The sequence below is a fragment of the Spermophilus citellus genome, assembly GCF_964194105.1.
Source record: "Spermophilus citellus genome assembly, chromosome: 4".
Taxonomy (NCBI): Eukaryota; Metazoa; Chordata; class Mammalia; order Rodentia; family Sciuridae; genus Spermophilus; species Spermophilus citellus.
In genome coordinates, this window is record NC_138185.1 from 53847181 (window position 1) to 53867180 (window position 20000).

At 43.7% G+C, this 20000-nt stretch overlaps 1 protein-coding gene across 2 annotated transcripts in view; it reads left to right on the forward strand.

The window, feature by feature from the left end:
* PCSK6 (proprotein convertase subtilisin/kexin type 6) overlaps positions 1-20000 on the forward strand; it is a 189365-nt gene that overhangs the window by 102240 nt on the left and 67125 nt on the right. For both annotated transcript variants that reach the window (XM_081291142.1, XM_081291143.1), the window contains exons 10-12: positions 4846-4949; positions 6598-6715; positions 17659-17847. In XM_081291142.1, coding sequence (XP_081147268.1) covers positions 4846-4949; positions 6598-6715; positions 17659-17847 — 411 coding nt within the window. The remainder of the gene's footprint in view (positions 1-4845; positions 4950-6597; positions 6716-17658; positions 17848-20000) is intronic.

Below are 20000 nucleotides of genomic sequence, written 5' to 3' on the forward strand. Positions count from 1 at the left end.
CATAATATTCTCAAGTTCCATCCATTTTATTCTTCTCTATGACTGAATGGAACTCTATTTTGTACATATACCACATTTCCTTTATCCATTCATCTATTAATGGACACCTAGGCTCGTTCCACAGTTTGGCTATTGTGAATTGTACCGATGTAAACATGGGTATGCATGTTTTGCTATAATATGATGATTTTAATTCTTTGGGGTAAATAAATATCAAGGAGTAGTATAGCTGGGTCATATGGTGGTTCCATGCCCATCTTTTGAAGTATCTTCTTTCTTTAAGCCCACTGTTTTCTCCGCTTTGGAGGATCCTGGGGACTGGATCCAGCGTCCAGTCTACTCCACACACCAAAGGCATGCTTTAGCTTGTTGTGTTCCCTTTAAGAACTTTAGTTCATAAATTGATGATAAAAGGGTAATGCTTTGTCTATTATAAACTCAATAGAAATCCCAGAGTTGCTAGTGTGTGAATGGATCAAAAAGAAAAAAGAATTAACTCCACATGCAATAATGGGGTCAAAATCAAATTTTAGTTTTAGACATCAAAACAGACATGGAACAAATGAGCCATTCTGCAGTAATGGTTTGCTGTAGATGAGCTTTTCAATGATTCAAAAAGAATGTTTGGGCTGCGTAAATCCTTGTAATTATGCATGTTTGCATGTTGATTTGCACACAACTAAAGAGCACAACACTCAAATGCTACCAATTTAACAAAGAAACAGCTAAATATTTTCAATTTCCAGGCCACAATGTCAGCTTCTGTGTCCTGAGGCTCTTTTTAAAAGTCCTAAATAATTAGTTACTTGTGTGGAAAGTTGCATTCACGTACTTAGCAATTCATTGCTCTCTATTTTCTTCTATTTCTTATTGGAAACATGCGAGGAATTTTGTTAGTCAGAACCAAATAGAAAACAAACCCTGCTTCATGACCAAAGGTTCTACTCAACTTGCCTGTGGATCCATGAAAACCCAGATAGCCATCTTCTTCATTGTTATAGCACCTTCTCAGACATTTAGGTGACAAGTCAAGCAAAGCTCATTTCAGATAGTGTCTGCCAAGAGCTCTTAAAAACTTATGGCACTGGTCAAGGAAGGAACAATGACATCCAGGGAACCCACAGGCCTGCGTATAGGAGATTTGGAGACTGAGTCCAACCTGCCTAGGGTCAACAATCTCAGAGTTGCCTTATCTCTCCATTCACTGTAGTGTAGAAGGAACCAGGGCAAAGCAGATGTTCCTGGGGGGAGAAATTCCCAGGGGGATTGGGAGGAATAAGGGCAGCGCATGATGAGAATGAAGGAAGACTTATTTGTAAGAATTGTCCCATAGCTTAAGGCAGTCTTAGGACTTTCCATCCAGCCATTCCTTCTTCACTGAAAAACACTTTGAGGCCTAGGGCGTAGCTCAATGGTAGAGCACTTGCCTAACTGCACAAGGCCCTGGGCTCGATTCCCAGTTCTGCAAAAGAAAGAAAGAAAAACATTTCCAACACCCTTTCCTTTACATATTTTCCATACATTTACACTGTGATTTTATTAACTGGAATCAAAAAGGAAACGGATTTCCTCATAACAGAATGGTCTGTAGCCTCCTCTTCCCACAAACAGCCTGGGGTAGTCTGTGAAGATGGTTCAAAACTCTATAATATCATGGAAATTAAAAGATCCCAATCTTCATGCTCACTTTAAGGGCACCTGGGAAACTGCCTAGGCCATTGAGGGTATGCAAATCCAAGAAGCTACCAAGTATCTGAAAGATGTCATTTTTAAAAAGTAGTGTGTGCCAGGAATGGTGGCAGAGCTGATAGGTGTGACCAGGCCGGACAGTGGGGCTGGACACAGGGTCAATGACCAAAAAAGAGTGCTGGATTTTTGTTGCACATGCTTAACAATCCCAAGACTAATGCTGAACTCAAAGGTTTAAACATAAATTTAAATGTATGGTCATGGAGCATTTCCAGGTGAACAAAGCAACCAAGATTCGCCACCAACAGAGCTTATGGTCAGATTATCCTGCGCAGGAGCTGCCCCTGCCACACTGAGATGATCCTCACTGAAAAGCAACAAATTGCTCCTAAGCCACAAGAGGAGGTTGCATAGAAGAAAATCATCCCAGAAGAAACTGGAGAAATAAAAACTTATGGGAATAAATTCATCATAAAATAAGTGCAAATAAAAGGCAAAGTCTAAAAAAAAAAAAAGATTTCTAACTTTATGCCTTTCTGTCCTTTACTCTAAATCTCATTTTTCCTAGTACCTAAATGCTAAGCTTCCCGGGAGATTGGCTTAAGCCATCCTTCAGTAAGCCCCATAACATGCAGCAATCATTTGACATGCAGTAATGATTTGCCAGGTCACGTAGCCAAGAATAACTACAGCCTCATCTCCTCCATCTGAACTCCAAAGCTTGTGCCAATAACCACTACACCAGGGTGCATTGCTTAAGACTACTTGGGGCCTCAGAATCTTTCTCTACCCTTGAGGTTGGTATGTAGGTCCTCCGGAGAAAAAGCGTAAGAAGAAAGTAGCAGATCAATCTGTGCCTGGCAAAGAACTGGAGATTGGATGGGTCGGCATGGTGGGGGTAAAACAGCAAGGAGGCCAGTGACTACCCAGTAACAGGCAGGCACAGCAGCAAGAGCACACCAGAGAGACCAGGGAAGACCAGAGTGAGAGCCTCCGGGGAGGAGGGTACCCCAGGATCATAGCACAGGTGAGCTCCTTATGGGAAAATAGGCAAAGCAGGAGCTACCGGTGGAAACAGCAACTGGAGCAGCCACTGTGGAAAACAGTAGGGCAATTCCAAAAAAAAAAAAAAATTACATGTGGAATTACCATATGATCAAGAAACCCCAGAAGAATTGAAAGCAGGAAGACAAAAAAAAAAAAAAGGGTTAACATACCCATATTCATGGCTGCATTATTAACAGGAGCCAAATGGTGAGAAACAACCCACATGTCCATGGATGGATGGATGGACAAACAGAATGTGGTCTCTACATACAATGGAATATTATTCAGCATTAAAAAGGAAGGAAATCTTGACATATGTTATAATAAGAAATGAACCTTGAAGATACTATCCTAAGTAAAATAAGGCAAATAGGACAGGATTCCGTTTATTTTAGGTACCTACAAAAGTCAAATTCATAGGAACAGAAAATAGGATGGTGGTTATCAGGGGCTGTGAGAAGTAGGAATGGGGCGCTAGTGTTTCATGGGTAGAATTTCTGTTTGGGAAATGACAGAGTTCTGGTGATGCATCGTGCTGCACGTTGATATGCATGTACTTCATGCTACCAAACTGTACACTTAGGAATTGTTAGAATGGCAAATTTCACATTATGGGTATTTCAACACACATGAACACATACATGCACACACGTGCACACACAGTGAGAGATTGCCTTGGGTCAGGGCAGGCACTGTCCTGAGGAGATTGCTCGGGACATCAGGATGCCTCAGCATTTTGACTTCCTTGTGGCAGGTTCCAAGCATGTCACATGTTCATAGGTTCACATTTGCTGTAGGAGCACACATAGCACAGCAGGGATCTGTAGCAAATAGACACATACATGGATTAAGTTCCTGGGGTAGTCCTGGGGATTGTTTGGGTCATCCCCACTTGAATAAATCCTGAAAACATAGTCTGGAAAGAAAGAGTATTTGGGGCAGAGGGGATGTTAGGGATTTCAAGTCTTAATAGATGTTCATTTGTTCTTGGTTAACTCTCTAGTTAAAAGTTCGTAGATATGTGTCAACTTAACAAACTAAAAGAAGAATAAAATATAACTATATCTCTGTCAAATTGTGAGCGGATTCATGAGTCCATGCTTCTACAATCCCACTCAGCTGTTAGTTTTATGTAGCCATAATATATTCCTTTTATTGGCAGCTCATATGTAGTTATCGCCTGTACCATATTTTAAAAAGCAGCCTTGCAAAAAGCGTATATGTGCAAATATCCAGAGTTTATGACAATTAATACTGAGTAGAAGAAGTAATTTTGCTTTATACTCTCTTTCTCTGCCTAGAGATAGTAGGAAAAATAGCTTTATCAAATCCAAGATGCCATTGTTCTTAAGATGTACCCTTTTGTGTACCACAAAAACCAGAAGTGCTGACAAAAAAAAAATATACTTCCATATCTCTTTGAAATTTTGTGACTATCAAGGAGTTCATTTAGCCTCAGAGTTATTTAGACCTGGAAATGACAATAAGAACAGCCAGGATCAAGTTCAGCACCCCCAGGCGATGTAACAAGATCCCAATTGCAGTGGACAGAGTTGGGTGATAAGAGACATCAAGTGGTAAGATGGATCCTGTTTTTAAAGGTGATATAAAGGCAGGAAAACGTAGCTGAGAATCAAAGAAATATGTTCTTTGAATGACGTGTTTCTACTTTGCACTAAAATGCATGTATTAGAAATTTAGAATTACTACAGTCTGTACCTGGATGGAATCTGGCTCCATCATGGTTTGAGGATATTCTTGTGCATTATGACAAAGAATTGCTCCAAATACTTAATAAATTAAATTTTTTCTTCTTGCCACTTCCAAAATTTCCTGTATGGCCCTGTACAAACTGACAGAGCTTGGCAGCAAAGTGAGGTTTTTTATGCTCGTGGATTTTAATTCATCTTTTGTGCTCTTTCATCTCAGGAAGACATTCTTTATGAAGAGCTTATGAAGTCAATCCTTGCTGAGGCTGTGGCTGTGAGCCTGCGGGCTTGCTCTAGTTAAGGATGGGGCTGGCTCCCCACACATCACTCTGAATGGGCCTGTGTGGCCAGCCGCGTGCACCTGTGTGGGCCTCAGCCGGCTGTTGTTGTGTCATTGCAGCAGCCAGCTAACCTGGAGGGACGTCCAGCACCTGCTAGTGAAGACATCTCGGCCAGCCCACCTGAAAGCCAACGACTGGAAAGTGAACGGCGCTGGGCATAAAGGTGCGGCAGCTCCTGGTGGGCTGGGCAAGGACCAGCATGTCACCACATCCTAGTGGACCCTCTGGGTGATCTTTGGAATCAAAGTATTCTGGCACCAGCATTGACATAAAGGGAGAACCCGAAAATCTTAACAGTTCAGGTTCCTTAATTTCATGACTTTTGCCATATCCGGGGACCACCTCTACCAGCATTTACTGAATAGTTCTCTTTAAATTAACACCCCCTTTTATTTTTACATAAAGAAATACATTTTAAAAGGAAATTTTTTATAATTAATGAATCATAGATTTTGATTTGCTGATTTGTGGCTATTTTTTATACACATTAAAACAAATCCATAATTTTAAAATAAGTGATACTTCTTGCTATCTAAGGGCAGCTTGCATTCTTAGCCTTGAATAGCTCTGTCATTGTGAAACTCACCCTTAATGTCCTCATCTGCATAATAAACAAGGACATTGAGATAGTTATATAAATTACTTTCTAACTATAAAATTTGTTGGCCAGCCCCTGTGTAATAAAAGCAACTCATAGGACAGCAGACTCTCCACCCCTAGCCCAGTATTGTGCAGACCCAGGTTCCATGAAGCCATTGTCAGGACTAGATCAACCCAGAAACTTGGCACCTCTGGAGCAGGTAATTGTAAGACTGGATCATTGGCTTTGTTTGCCTTTCAGGGATACTTGGAAAAGATTTTGGTCAGCCATGGTGTTATTAAGGAAGACTTTCCCCCTCTTTTCTGAAGTGCAGGTCCAGCTATTTTGACACCAAGCCCAATACTAGTATCTGTAAAATATAGGTCAAGTATTGTTACCGTAAAGGCCAATGAGCATTCCTTTTAATAAGGAGCTGTTGATTGGGCCTCATTCATCCCTGTGTTGCAGGAATGTTGGTGGTAGTGGTGTGCTGTAACAGGAGCTGACCTACATTTCAGTTTTGGCCTAATTAAATAGGAAAATAGATTGTATCTAGTTCTTGACCTTGCCTCTTAAATTAAACTTTGAAACTCTCCTCCCTTGGCCAAATTAAACACTGGAGCCGCCAGCTCTCAGCGCTCTTGTCTGTGGGCTCCAAAGTGTGCTTGCCTGAATGCCTGGGGAACTCAGCAAGGAAGAGGAAAAATGACAAGTGCCGCTAGCCTTGTTTATATTGTGCTTAGTGCACATGGTCAGTTTTGTCTGTTTTGAGTTTTGTTTTATCATTGCTGGGGATGGAGCTCAGATCCTTGGATATGCTAGGCAGGTACTATACCACTGAGCTAAACCCCCAACCCTGAGGTCTCAGATTTTTTTTCTCTTGTCTGGGCTAAGATTCAGGAGGCACAGATGCCAATAGATTATTTTAATGAAAATAAATCTGTCCTTGTCCCCTCCACCACCTACCCCAAAAGAAAGTCCTAGGCCCTCTCACTCCTACTCTGTACCAAAATGGTACATCTGTCCTGGCCCACTCTCCTAAGTGGAAGAAGTTCCGCTCAGAGAACAATGCAACTGAGGGACCCATCCTGCAGCCTGGCGCTCTCAGGAGCCCTTGAGGTGACTCCATTGGCATGTGTTCCCTGGAAGCCCAGCAGGGTGGGAGAGCTGGCTTTGCTCCCTTCCTGCAGGAAGGCAGGAGAGCCTGGCTCTGAAGGCCCTGTCTTTTCAGTTAGCCATCTCTATGGATTTGGCTTGGTGGATGCAGAAGCTCTCGTGCTGGAGGCAAAGAAGTGGACAGCAGTGCCATCCCAGCATATGTGTGTGGCCACTTCAGACAAGAGGTCCAGGTAAGGCTCCGCTCCAGCACTGGTGACTACTTCTCAGACTTGTGAGACCTGACTCTGCTGTATCATGTGGTGGGGGAGGTGTTGACACACACATTCCTATGCAGGTAGGCAGGTCATGGGCGCATTTGCTTGGTGGTGCATGTCTATACATGCCTGCATTTTCTCTTGTGGATTGTGCAGCTAGGAAAAAGTTTCCTTCTGGATCCATGACCATTTTTAGGCCTCTTCCTCTTCTGCAGCAGATTGCATGATGGTAGGGAGCTGGATCCTCAACCTGAATCCCTTGGCCTGATGCAGGAAATTCTTATCCATAAGTTTTAACAGCAGACTGGACCAAGGATCTGCCCTGCCCAGCAAGGTGTAATGAAGAGCAGCCACAAGTGTCTTTCTGTCCCTACCCACTAGAGGTTGGAACCATAGCCCCAGCCCAGTCTAGCTGCCCTAGAGTCCACAGTGTGAACCTACTGGGCATGGGCGGGAGTGGCAACATCAGTCCTCTTCTCTGTTGCAAGGGGCACGAGACCAGGGGTTTATAATCCAAAATGCAGAGCAGCTCTGCGTTGCTTTTATCAGGCCTCATAAACCTTCTTAAGGTTTAAGCACTGGGATTTTTTTAACAAGCTTCGAGCAGTTGGCTACAGGACTCTGACTTCATCTTTCTTCCATGCATTGCCCTTTGGAGGAAGTTTTTCTAAATCAATTACATGTGTTCATTGAGATTTTTATTTACAAAAAAAAAAAAATCAGCTGGAAAACAAATCAGACAGTGAGAACCCTACACCATTGAGGAAGGAAATCAGATAATCCTCCTGAATTCTGCTGTTGCTCCTGTGCTAAGAAGGCTAGTGGTGCTTCTCTAGACTTTAATATCTGATAAAGAATGGAGTGGATTTCCAGCTAGGTCTATTCATTACCTTTGGAAAATGGGTGTTTGTAAAAGAGATGATGAAGTGATTAGAAGTGGTACATTACAGAGCTGGGGGAGTAGCTCAGTGGTGGAGTGCTTGCCCCACCTGTGCAAGCCGTCTAGCACAGAAAGAAAGAAAGGGAGGGAGGGAGGGAGGGAGGGAAAAAAGAAGGGGTATATTGCTTTATTGACAAATATGGGTCCCTCTCTTTGAAATCACCTTTTCTGGGAATTTGTTTATCTCTTATACTAGGTTTTGTCACAAAATGTTGAGAAAAGTGTTTTTCATGGATACCTTGCAAATGGTAGGAATTCAGAAAGTGTTGGATGAATAGCTACTGAAGGATCTTTTTTAAAAATTACATATTTCAACCTATGGCTAATTGTACAGACTGACCACCAGATGATCTAAGACCTGACAGGTCAGCTGGCCAGGAGGCAAGATTCTATGCTGGCTTTCTTTCTTTTTTTTTTTTTTTTTTTGTAGTGCTGGGGGATAGAACTCAGGCCTCACACAAGCACTGTATCACTGAGCCAAATCCTTAGCCCTTCAATGTTGGTTTCTTAAAGATGCATTTTCTTTAAGGAGTCTTAGACTGTCAAATTCATAAGGAAGGGGAGATTTGGTGAGATAAACGAGGCCTTTCACCCTCATTGGCTTGGTTTGTTGCCAGATGCCCACAACATGGATGATCAGATGCCAGGCGAGGTGGTGTGGGCTCCTGGGGCTGGCTCCTGACCTGCAGAGCTGCCCTCTTCCCTCTCACTGTTCTCCCCGTCAGGAAAGCTCCTGAATGAAGCTTTCTTCTCCTGCCAGAAATCATTTTAAGATGGTAGAGTGGTGCCTCGGTGGCGAATGGTTGTTTTTATTTTTATTTTATTTTGTTTTTTAAGTGAAAGCACACAGAGTCTAGACAGCACAGGTTGAGGGAACCCGCCGTAACACACAGTATGACATTGTTCCTGTCCTTTGAGGAAAATAAGGACTCTACAAATTCCAAGAGGGGGCAAGAATCAGACTTCTGTTTCTGAAGGAAAATCATCTTTACCTTTAGCAGTTTCAGACTCTTTCTGGAATTTTCAGCCCACTTACTGTCTCAAACCCTTACCTAACCCCACTTGATTGTTTCCGAGGATGTAAGGTCCTCCAGAGGGAGAAGAGTGCCTCCGTGGGGGAGGCAGGTACCTCTTTTCCACCAACCTGTCTCCTGGTGGGAAGCTCCAGCCAGCTCTGCCGCCACCCTGCTTGCCTGTGGGCAGTGATTTGAACCAGAGCTGCTGAGTTCCTCACCACAGTTATAGCCAGTTTCCCTCACCAGGCTTCTCCTCTAGTTTTGCCACAGATGAGATGAGAAGGAAGGATTCCATGTATCTGCTTGTCCCTCGTGTGCATTTCTCAGTCCAGCTTCTACTATCTTGGGCCTTGCTCAAGTTTCTTTCTCTAGTGGGGGAATTCTAGGACTTTCTGAATATCCCAAACCTGGCTCAGCTGCTTCCCGTGGTAAATAACAAAATAAGACAAGAAGAGAGGAAGAGACTCTGCGTTCTGTGTGCACCTTTGTGCAGCACGTGGGGTATACTTACCTACCTTTCCCTTGAGCAGAAGGGAAACATCACCCTGATGTGAGGAAAAGTCACACCCTGATGTGAGGAAAAGTCTGAACCCCAAAACAGACTGAGCTCCTAGAATCAAGGCATCTGAGCTGCCTCTGCAGGAGCCCCCGTGGGTCAAGGCAGCATCCAGGGAATGCTAACTCTTCAGTGCAAGGACAAGGGGAAATCACTTTAACTGAAGAACGGGTACTTCCTACAGGAGAAAATGACTGCAGCTAGGGTACAGCTCAGTGGTGGAACACTTCCCTAGGACGCAAGAGGCTCTGGGTTCCATTCCCAGCTCCCCCCCCACACACACACAGAAAAAAACAGGAGTTGGAGGGTTCCAAGTCAGAACTGAATGAAAAATACAAGGTATACCTGAGTCTCTGCTGTGATTCAAACACATGTAGAGGATCAAACACGTTATTACTATTAATATGTAATAATCTATTCAGAACCTTCTTAGACTAAAGGATAGTAAATAGGATTGTGACCAGTGACATCTACCTGTACAGAATTATTTCGGAATCTATGTATTACACAGAGAAAATGCTAAAATTAACTCTTTTATGGCTTTTCTTCATATGAAAAAGAAAATCAAGCTTAATATAATCCCTTTGAATGAAAAAGAGTTCTTGCTTTGAAATATCTTATTTGATTGTTTGGATTTGTGTAGCCAGTACTTTCCTTACTCCTTTAAATATTCCAGCTACTGTGAAACAGTTTACGACCCCCAAGTCAATGCTGGATAAATGGCCACAAAAGTGTCTTTTAAACCAGTGTGAAACAATCAGACCTTACCTACATGTCTTAGATTTTGGCTGATTTGGAAAGTTCCCATTCAGACAGAGTTAATAGTTTAGTTTGGCATGTGTGTGTGTGTGTGTGTGTGTGTGTGTGTGTGTGTGTGAGAGAGAGAGAGAGAGAGAGAGAGAGAGAGAGAGAGACTCCCTTTCTCTCTCTCTCAAGATACTTCCACCCCAAAAGCCATTATGTTGTTTTGAATATTAAGGATTATCTATACAGCAGATAATCTATGGATGCTCAGGGATTATCTTTGGATCAACCACATCCTGCTTTCTATTCTGATAATTGATTATTTGTGGAATTTCATTAAACCAGACTGTGTATGATTCTTCTAGCAACTCCACATGTAAGGACATATGACCAGTGATGGTTTCAAAGACACTGACTGTGTTTCAGGCATTGTTCCAAGCCCTTCACATTATTAACTCATTCAAAATCCCAAACAAAGATGAAGGGTTCAGGTACTATTTTTATCCCCATGTTATAGAGGAAGAAATTGAGGCCCAAAGGAATTTAGAAACTGTACTGGAGCTGAACTGCTGCAGGGCTGAGCTTCTGCCCCAGACTGCTGTTTTCAGTATCCATCTTGCCCCTCTAGGTGGGAATTCAGCCTGTACTGAACCAAGCAGAGAAACTTATACATCCCCAGAGGAACTTTCCTCCCATTTCTCCATGTCCCCCACCAGCTGCACATGCTGCTTCCAAAGACAGAAAAGCACCTTGGTCCTGGCTACCTGGAGGTTCCTCCAGTCTTGGCCATGAATCAGCACCCAAGAGGCCAGACCCTGGTGGCCCCTCTATAGCAGGTTAGCGAAGCAAGAAGCTGCGTGCGGGGTCCTGATAGACTACCTATGAATTGGACCCAGGTCATCTGGACTCCCATCTGTGCCCAAGCACACAACCTATTTAGGAAGCTAAAGGCCCCTCTTCCCTTTGGGCTTTCTCTGTATTCTACAAAGTCCTGCATTCTTCCATCCCTTTGCAACCCTCCCTAGTGTATCCCTCCAGGGTGTCTGACCTCTGTGCTTACCTAGGTACCATATGAGGCCCTTGCTTTTGATTTCTTTTTTTAGATCATTGCTATTTAGGGTATCCTCTAAAAACTTGTGGGGTGCTGTGCAGTCCTGTCCTGGAGACAACCATACTGGGCCCACAACATGTGTTCTGCCTCATGTTACCCCATAGGCTCTGGTAGACTTTGACAGCTGCCTATTTTGTTGCAGCCTTTGCCCTTCCTAGCTTAGTTTTCAAAGTAAACTTGTTTTCTCCAAATTATAAAGGCTACTTACTCCTAAAATTAATATTTGAATTAGAAAAATTGTTTCTCATCCCTCATGGTAGTTACATTCTACAGAGCTGCCATGAACAATGAGTTACTCATCCTGAACCATTGCTGATTTTGAGTATGCAGGAGCCTGGCTTCCTGCTATGCATAGAGGTTTGTGGCTGACACCCCTATGCCAAAAGGCAGATTAACAAGAGGAAAGCACAAAGCACTGATCACGGTTTTCTATGACATAGGAGCCTTCAGGTCAAAGAAGACCCAAAGACTCAGAGTGAACTTCTCGTGTTTGTAGTTAGATTTGATGATGCATGGACAGCCATGTGGACAAATTACTGGTTTAAAAAGGTGTGACCTAATAGGAATAGACTGAGAGAGGAACCCTGAAAGACCTGTCTGTTCAGATTCTTCCTGCCCTCTCTGCAGCATTCTTTCTTCCCAGGGAAGGGGTGGCATCCTTCTGGAATAGGATTGACCATCAGATAAGGTAGGTCAGAGAATCTATGACCAGCTCCAAGATAGAAAAGTTGGGAAGATTTGATAATATTTTTAGGCTTTGTGACTGGGAAGAGGGGTTCTAGATTCAGAGAACTATATTCCCTGGACCCCGGAACAGACAGCCCCTAGAACTGTGGCCATGGCATCTGAGCCACCTCTGCAGGAGCCCACATGGGGCAAGACCATCACAGGCAGCATCCAGTGAATGCTAACTCTAAGTGCAGGGATAAGGGAAAATCACTTCAACTGAAGAACAGGTACTTCTTACAAAAAAAAAGTCTTCAAAAGTCCTCTGAGGACTTGAGTATGCAGCCCTCATACTCAAGGTACCAAGTGAGGCCCTTGCTCAAGAGCCCAATTTCTCTTGAGGAAGAGAAATTCTAATTCTATGACCTGCCAGGTGAGGGAGCAGGAAACAGGAGGATAGAAGAAGGTCAGAGAGAACCTTCACTTCTGAAACTGCATCTGAGGTCTTCACTTTGGGTCTCATTTTGGGGGGTGTACTGGGTTTTGAATTCAGGGACACTTGGCCACTGAGCCACATCCCCAACCCTATTTTGTATTTTATTTAGAGACAGGGTCTCTGAGTTGCTTAGCACCTCGCTTTTGCTGAGGCTGGCTTTGAACTCGCAATCCTCCTGCCTCAGCCTCCCGAGCCGCTGGGATTACAGGAGTACGCCACCATGCTTGGCTTGGTTATCATTTTCTGAGCCCCAATGAGGGTATATTGATTCAGATTCCTGCAAGTCCCTGGCCACAATATTTTTTGTCAACTGATAGTACAGAATCTTGTTCTATGTGTTTCTACTTAAAGACACCTTATTTGCTATATATTGTTGATTCATTATCATTGCACTCATGGCTATCAGCACTGTAACTCATCTGAACTGAAAGTAACACATATGTTTTCTTTGTAAGGCCATCACAGCTTTCTTGCACTTGGGGACACTAGACAGTACTGTAGCACTAAGGCGGGGGCAGGGGGGCTTGTAAACAGCAAAATCATCAACAGAAAGTATAAAAATTCAAAAAACATGCCACTGCTTACACTATGAAATGGACACTTGCTTGAGTATGATAGCTGAAACAAAGGCAGAATGTGGCCCTGTTTGACCTCAGCTAGAAAGTGCAGATTAGGTGACTCAGATATTTTGCTCTCTGTACATTTCCACATGTGACCACAGAAGCACCACAAGTGTTGATTTTAAGTATACAAAATAAACTTTAGCAAGTACATATGCAAATGTAGATTCTATGAATAATGAGGACTGACTATAGGTCTTACTGTCTTTTTTAATATCTATTTTTTAGTTGTAGGTGGACATATTATCTTTATTTATTATTATTTTTTAATGTGGTGTTAAGAATCAAACCCAGTGCCTCATGCTTGCTAGGCGAGCACTCTACCACTGAGCCAGAACCCCACCCCTTATTATCTTTTTTAAACTCCTTGTCTGATAGGATCTTAGACCATAAGCATTGGAAGGAATATTTAAAATCAGCTAATCAACCCCTTTATCTCACACAGAAGAAAAATGGGTGCTATAAACTTCAACATTGTATATTAACACCTTATGGTTCAATTAAGCATGCACAGCATTGTCTCAATTAGTGGAATAGATTACCTTCTTTTTGTGGTTAAATTTTATTTCCAGCCTAAATGCTGTGCCATGGTTTGATAATCAAAAGTAATTTCATCAGGAGCTGGGGTTGTGGCTCAATGGTAAAGCACTTGCCTAGCACGTGTGAGGCCCTTGGTTCAATTCTCAGCACCACATCAAAACAAACAAATAAAATAAAGGTACATCAACAACTAAAAAACTATTTTTTAAAGAAAAGTAATTTCATCAAAGGAAATTCTAAATGTGAACTAATACAGTTGAGAAAGTCCACCAAGAAACAAGAGTCCCTACTTCAGACCATCCTGTGGAGAACATCCTAGAACACAGATCCAGGAAGTGACTCAGGGCCTCTTGTGATGCCCATGCAGATGGCTCTTTGCCCTCCAACAGACCAAATTACTTTCTGATAGTTTAATTTCATGTATCTGCTCCAGTAACCCCTTTCCACCCACTTGGAAGTTCTGTGAAAGGTCTTCCTGGTTAACCTTCTGCTCTGATGAGCCTGAGCTGTTCAGCTAACTTTTCATCCCCAGCCAGATGTCAAATACACAGAGGGCAGTTGCCTTCTGATTCTGGGTTTCCCACGTGATCTCAGCGTTGTCTAATGAAGAACTAGGCCCAGCTCAGTTCTTGCCTCCAGACCTGAAGTTGAAAGGTCAGCATTGCCCCAGAAATGCAAGGATGCTAGTCTGCCCAAGAAACTGAGCTGGAGTGAGGTCTACAAGGGGAGAATGAGAAATACTTACCATAGTGGCTTCCTAGCAACTCTTCCCAGTGGAGTTGGAAGCTCCCAGAAATGGGAAGTTTCTACCCGTGACCCGCCTTCCTCTGTTCTTTTCTACTACTTAAAAATATTTATCTTTCACTTTGAAGGTTACTCTTATGCCATAAGCTTTTCAGAATTTGATGTCAATGAATCAGGAATCATTCTACATCTTTACGCACTGGAGAAAACTATAAGGAAGCCACCATATTTGTGGCCTGGATGGAGATACTAAACTGTTGTTAGGATGGTGACTATTGGTAGCCTTCTATCTCCTCAGGAGAAGCGAGCAGTTCCAGAGAGCTTAGGGTGAATGGAGAACATCTGGAATATGAGCATAATTGATTCTGAAGTGCAGCTCAACAGGAAGTGGCATTTCTCTGTCATTAGATATAATTTCCAAGTCTTCAGTCTCCCTGGCTTAAACATTGCTCAGTCTGTAGACTGGTTCTGTGAGATCCTTTAACTCCTTGGGTTCCTCTAGGGTCCTAAGAAGGTGGCTTTATGTACAGACAGCAATTTCAGAATTTAATAGCAGAAGAACATTTTCAGTTATCCAGGGACCTTTAAGATCTTTCTAAATCAATTTTCATCATTAAACTACAATTTAGTTGTATTTGTATGACAAAGATAATCCCTGCAATTGTTTAACCTAAAAAAATAAATTTCTTCACAGTTGACTTGCATTTTTATGTATTATCTTCCAAAATAGTTATAGGATAGAGAGTGATTTCTTTTTTTTTCTTGCCCCCGCCCTCAACCCCCAGTACTAGGGATTGAACCCAGGACCTTGTGCATGCTAGGCTAGTGCTCTACCACAGGGCTGCATCCTCTGCCCATTTATCTGTTTGTCTGTTTGTTTTATAGACAGTCTTGCTAAGTTGTGGGGGTTGGCCTCAAACTTGTGATCCTCTTGTCTCAGCCTTCTGAGTAGCTAGGATTGTAGGCATGCATCACTTTTTCCCCCTGTTTTTTTCATTGGAAAAAAAGTGTTTTGCTTTCTGTTTTGGAGTTAAGGGATGGGATTTTGTGTTTGGTTTCAGTACTTCTCCTTGGAGTTTCTGTCTGACATACATAGTAATTTCAATGTAGATTATCATGAAACATTTCAAAGTTTTCTTTTCTTTAAGAAAATTAAAAAGCCCCCTGACTTGGGATGTGAGACTGTTTTTTTCCATAGCAACTGCAGAAATAAAGTACATAGGCGGGTAACAACTTGCTGTCCTTGCAGTCAGTGACTCCTAGCTCCCAGCTCTCCCCTAGAACTTGCAGAAATGAGGAGTCCTGGTGGCCTATAACTGAGTGATTTCATAGTTAAGAGATTTCACATAAAAACTAATTGTTACAGTTAGCCTTGTTCCCCTAGTGGGCAGGCTAGTCCCCAGGGGAAGATAATGCCTTGACTTTGAAAACCAAACCAAGGGAGCCCTTTAACTTCTAAAGGAACTGAGGCTGCCTACCCCCAGCCAGCCACCCTGGGACAGCAGCAAAGGGGCTCCCTGTGGATTAGACCCAGGCCTGCCTTTCTCATCCACCAGCTGGAGTCCTTAGCTAAGTCAGATGCAGGAGACTTGCTCCTCTCATTAGGATAATTTGTTTTTGTTTTGTTTTTTCCCTAAGAAAGGGTGTTATTTTCTCTGCGATGGGAGTATGGCAGCCTGGAACTTGGATTCGGGAACATGGCAGTGGTGCATATGAAGGGTGGGATTTGACCTTCTTTTATTTTACACCGTTCTTGTTCTCTCTTAAGTCCTGTGTCTTATCTATAGGGTTAAGGTTTCCTCTCTGGGATTCTAGGTCTATTTCTGGAGTACAGTGGTTCCTCCCCCTACCAGTTAGCAAAAAGCTAGAGACGGGGACAGTGTTTTAAACTTATCTGTGGCTTTTGTTTCTCACTTTGCTCTAGCTATTCAGCCCTGGAAAAAGTGTTAGAAGTTTGAAAGTAGATCTGGGGCCTTGACTGGGAGCCACATTTCAAAGCTGCAGGGGAACATTAGTGAATCTGTTTCTCCACCTTCACACCCAGGGGCCTCTTACCCCCAACACAACCAACTTGCATTCTTAGTACATAAAGACAGGTGGGCAGTTTACCGGGAGGTGTATGTGGGCCCTGGAACTCTTCAGAGCTTTCCAGTGTGTTCTATATCTGCTAGCAAAAGGGCCCTCTGACCAATAAACACAGATAGTAAAACGTGGAGAAGGCAATGAAAGAAGTCAGCACCTCTAAATCAATTTATGGTGCATGCAAAGCATGTTTTCAAATATTTACAGAGTCTCCGAGGGAATTACATCACTGTTTCTAACTGTTTTGATTGTTTTTTATGACTCAGGCCTAGTAGAGCTAGGCGATGTAATTCCTGAGAGGCCCTAAGCACACGCTTCCAGCCTCCCCAGAGGAAAGACGGGCATAATGGGAAAAGCGCTCCCCATAATAAACCAAGCACCGGCAGCATAGTGGGGAATTACCAGTGTGCTTCTGAACGGCAGTTGGGTCTCTACTGAAGAATGCTCTTTCTTCAGTTTGCAAATCATGGGGGGGTGAGAGGGCCAGGCTTTGTGGAGATGTGAACTGTGGCAACCCAGAATAGTTGGGATGGCTCAGCCTGATACAGGAATAGCCTTTGGACCCAAACTCTGTGTCTGCTTTGTGTGTCAGATAATTCTAGTTGAAGGTGACTCTTGAGTGATGGGTTCTTTGTGCTTATCCTCAGATTTGGTCCCATGTGGCAAAGCTGCCCAAGTTTGTAAAGAAAACCATCATCTGGTTCAGGGACAGGAGGAGATGTCCTGCAGTCTTTATGTAGGACATCTGGGAACAGACCCACTCCAGAGACTTCAGTCTCTTGAGGGTGGGAGTCTACATGAGCATCTGTGCAAGGTGACATGGAGGACTGGAGACTCAGATCCCAGCCCTACCTCTCATTAGCCAGGTGATCTTCATTACAGCCCTTAATTTCTCTCTGGGTGAAATGGGTTAATCCTGTAAATTTTCATACTGGTGCCTGGAGCAGGTTAACTCAGGAAATCTCTGCTGCTGTTGTTATTCAGCATTGTGACTTCTATTTTCAAGACAGTTTGTGAAACAAAGTAGTGGGGTGTTAATGCCTTGAAGACCTCAGGCCATTGAGAAAGTAAGTTGGCCACATGCTATTTAGAAGCTGCCTCCTGGGCACTAAATCTGGGATTCCCGCCCCCCGCCGCCCGCGCTAGATACATTGCCTCAAATCTACACAGGAACTCATTCTCTAAATCTCTATAAACAACTTCCAGAACTAAGAAGTCTTTCTGGGCAGGTAATATAACACAGGGTGACACATCCTAGAGGGAGACCTAGGTTGCTCCCTCAGGGCCCCAGAATCAGAGGCCTCACCAGGAAGGAGCAAGCTTGTCCACTTGAGTCCATGGCCCTCCATATACCTGGCATTAAAGACCCAGGTACCAGGTTCTGAGCCTTTCTCTCCTTCCTAGGAGCATCCCTGTGGTGCAGGTACTACGGACCACTGCCTTGACCAATGCCTGCGCTGACCACTCAGACCAGCGAGTGATCTACCTAGAACATGTGGTAGTCCGCATCTCCATCTCACACCCCCGCCGCGGAGACCTCCAGATCAACCTGATTTCTCCCTCAGGAACCAAGTCTCAACTTTTGGCAAAGAGGTAAGGCTGGGCTCGCTGAGATATGTGCCATATGCAGGCCTCTCCAGTTTAGGCCCACAGTGTACCTAGGGATCCTGCACATGGGGATCTTACTAGGTCTGCTGGCAGCCTCCTTCCTATTGGAGACTCCCACAGACCTGAAAAGTAGTTTTCTGAAAGCTTGCCTTTAAAGCAGTCCTGGAAAACTTTGTTTGAGGGAAAAATTAACAAAGGCATTATTGCTATTTTGTTATATAGGGGGAGGTTGATGGAGTTCCCGCTGTGCTTTCATTGCTCTTAGAAGAGCATTGAAGGTCAAGTGCAGCCTATTCAGCTGGCATTTGAAACAAGAGTGTATGACCCCAAGCAGCATCATTGGTTTCCTGGAGTGATTCCTACCCCATGATAGGCTGCTCCTTAAACTTGCATGGCAGGTGCTCTGACCCTCAGGCTTGCGTGTGATATGGGAAAGTTGCTTCCAGGCTCTCTCTACAGCCTTCTCCCCTAAATGCCAGTGCTTTAACACAGACTCCAAATTCTTGAAGTTTCTTGTGTTATTGTGGAAGAGTATGGAGTCATTTATTTTCTTTTTTTTTAATTAAATATTTTCTTGGTTGTAAATGAACACAATACCTCTATTATATTTATTTATTTTTACGTGGTGCTGAGGATCGAAACTAGTGCCTCACACATTCGAGGCAAGCGTTCTACCACTGAGCCATAACCCCAGCCCCTGGAGTCATTTCTTCAACAAACTTAGAAATCAGGACAAGTGCTCAGTGCAGTTATATGACTTGCAGGTAATTAGAGTGGAGGAATTTACAGGGAGTTGGGGGGACTGGGAGAGAATGGGGATACCTTGTTTGTCTCTTTATAGTTAAGAGACAGACAGAGGGAAAAGCAGGCTTCATGTACAAATCAACATTTCCAAGTTCTATTAAAAATGAGAGGTGGTAACTGTGCCTCCCAGCCCAGGAGGAAGCACCTGTCACCAGGTTGCCCTATCCACAGTACCCATGTGACTCATTTGGGTTACCTGTCTGGGGCTGCAGCCCTTTTCTGGGCTTTGGAGATTCAGAAACAGGAGGTATGAAGTGAAAGTTCTCAGACCAGGCCAGACAGAAGTCACCCTTTCTCTTATCTGCTTCTGCCCATGCCCCTTGCATAAGAAGAGGGAGTCTAAATTACACCCTATACCCTCTGCTCAGCTTCCAGGTCCAGCAGCCCATAGAGTGGGCACAAACAGCAGGCAGTGGGCCACATACCAGCTTTGTCCTGAATGTACTGGGATCAATCCTGAGATCAGACCCTGGCTTTATGGGTTCCAAGAGCTTAATCACCATGCCCAGTCCCTACCGGGTCCCACTTTCCTAACAGAGCAGGAGCGTGGAAGCGTCTCCTGCTCCTAAAGGTCCATACTCTGCCTCTGCCTGTGGGAGGCCAGCATGGGTGTGAGCAGTTTGGGGGTGCCAGCCAGCAAGCTGAAGCTTCCTGCCTCTTTGTTTCCAGAATATTCATTGTTGTTATTTAATTTTAAGAAATTTCATCTTAAAGCCCACATTTCTAGAGTTTCTTAAAAAGTTGCAAGTTCTCCAACCAGGCCCATGTCTCGTGTGCATCCTGATCTAGAATTGAGCAAAGAGGCAAGTCTGCTTCTGTGCACCCCATGCTCCCTGCTCCTTGGTAGAGCCCCACTTCCATTCACTCTTGGGTGCATTTACACCTGGAGGCATCCGAGTTTGTGATCCCTGATTCAAAAGCACAGCTGAGTTCCTGTGCAGGTCATGGCCAGAGAGCCCAAAGTGAGGCTTAGAGGTAAGGGCAGCACATGGCAGGCAGACAAGGCAGCAGTGACCAGAGGACATGGCTTTGGAATCTGGAGACTTGAGCTTATGCTCCAGTCCCTTCATTTGTCAACTGGGTTCCCAAGAGCTGGTCATTTAACCTGTCTTTATTCCTTATCTCTGGAAATGTCATTTCACTTACCTATAAACATTGAGAATATTACAAGAAAAAAATAGAATATTACAAGAATCAAGTGTGATAATACAGATAAAAATGTTCAGCACAGGTGCCTGGCTGCCCTTCATGTCCTGCTGAAGTCCATCTGGCCATCTGACCCTCAGGAACCTTCCAGCACCCCAGCATCACCCCACTTGGGCTCTATTTTCCTT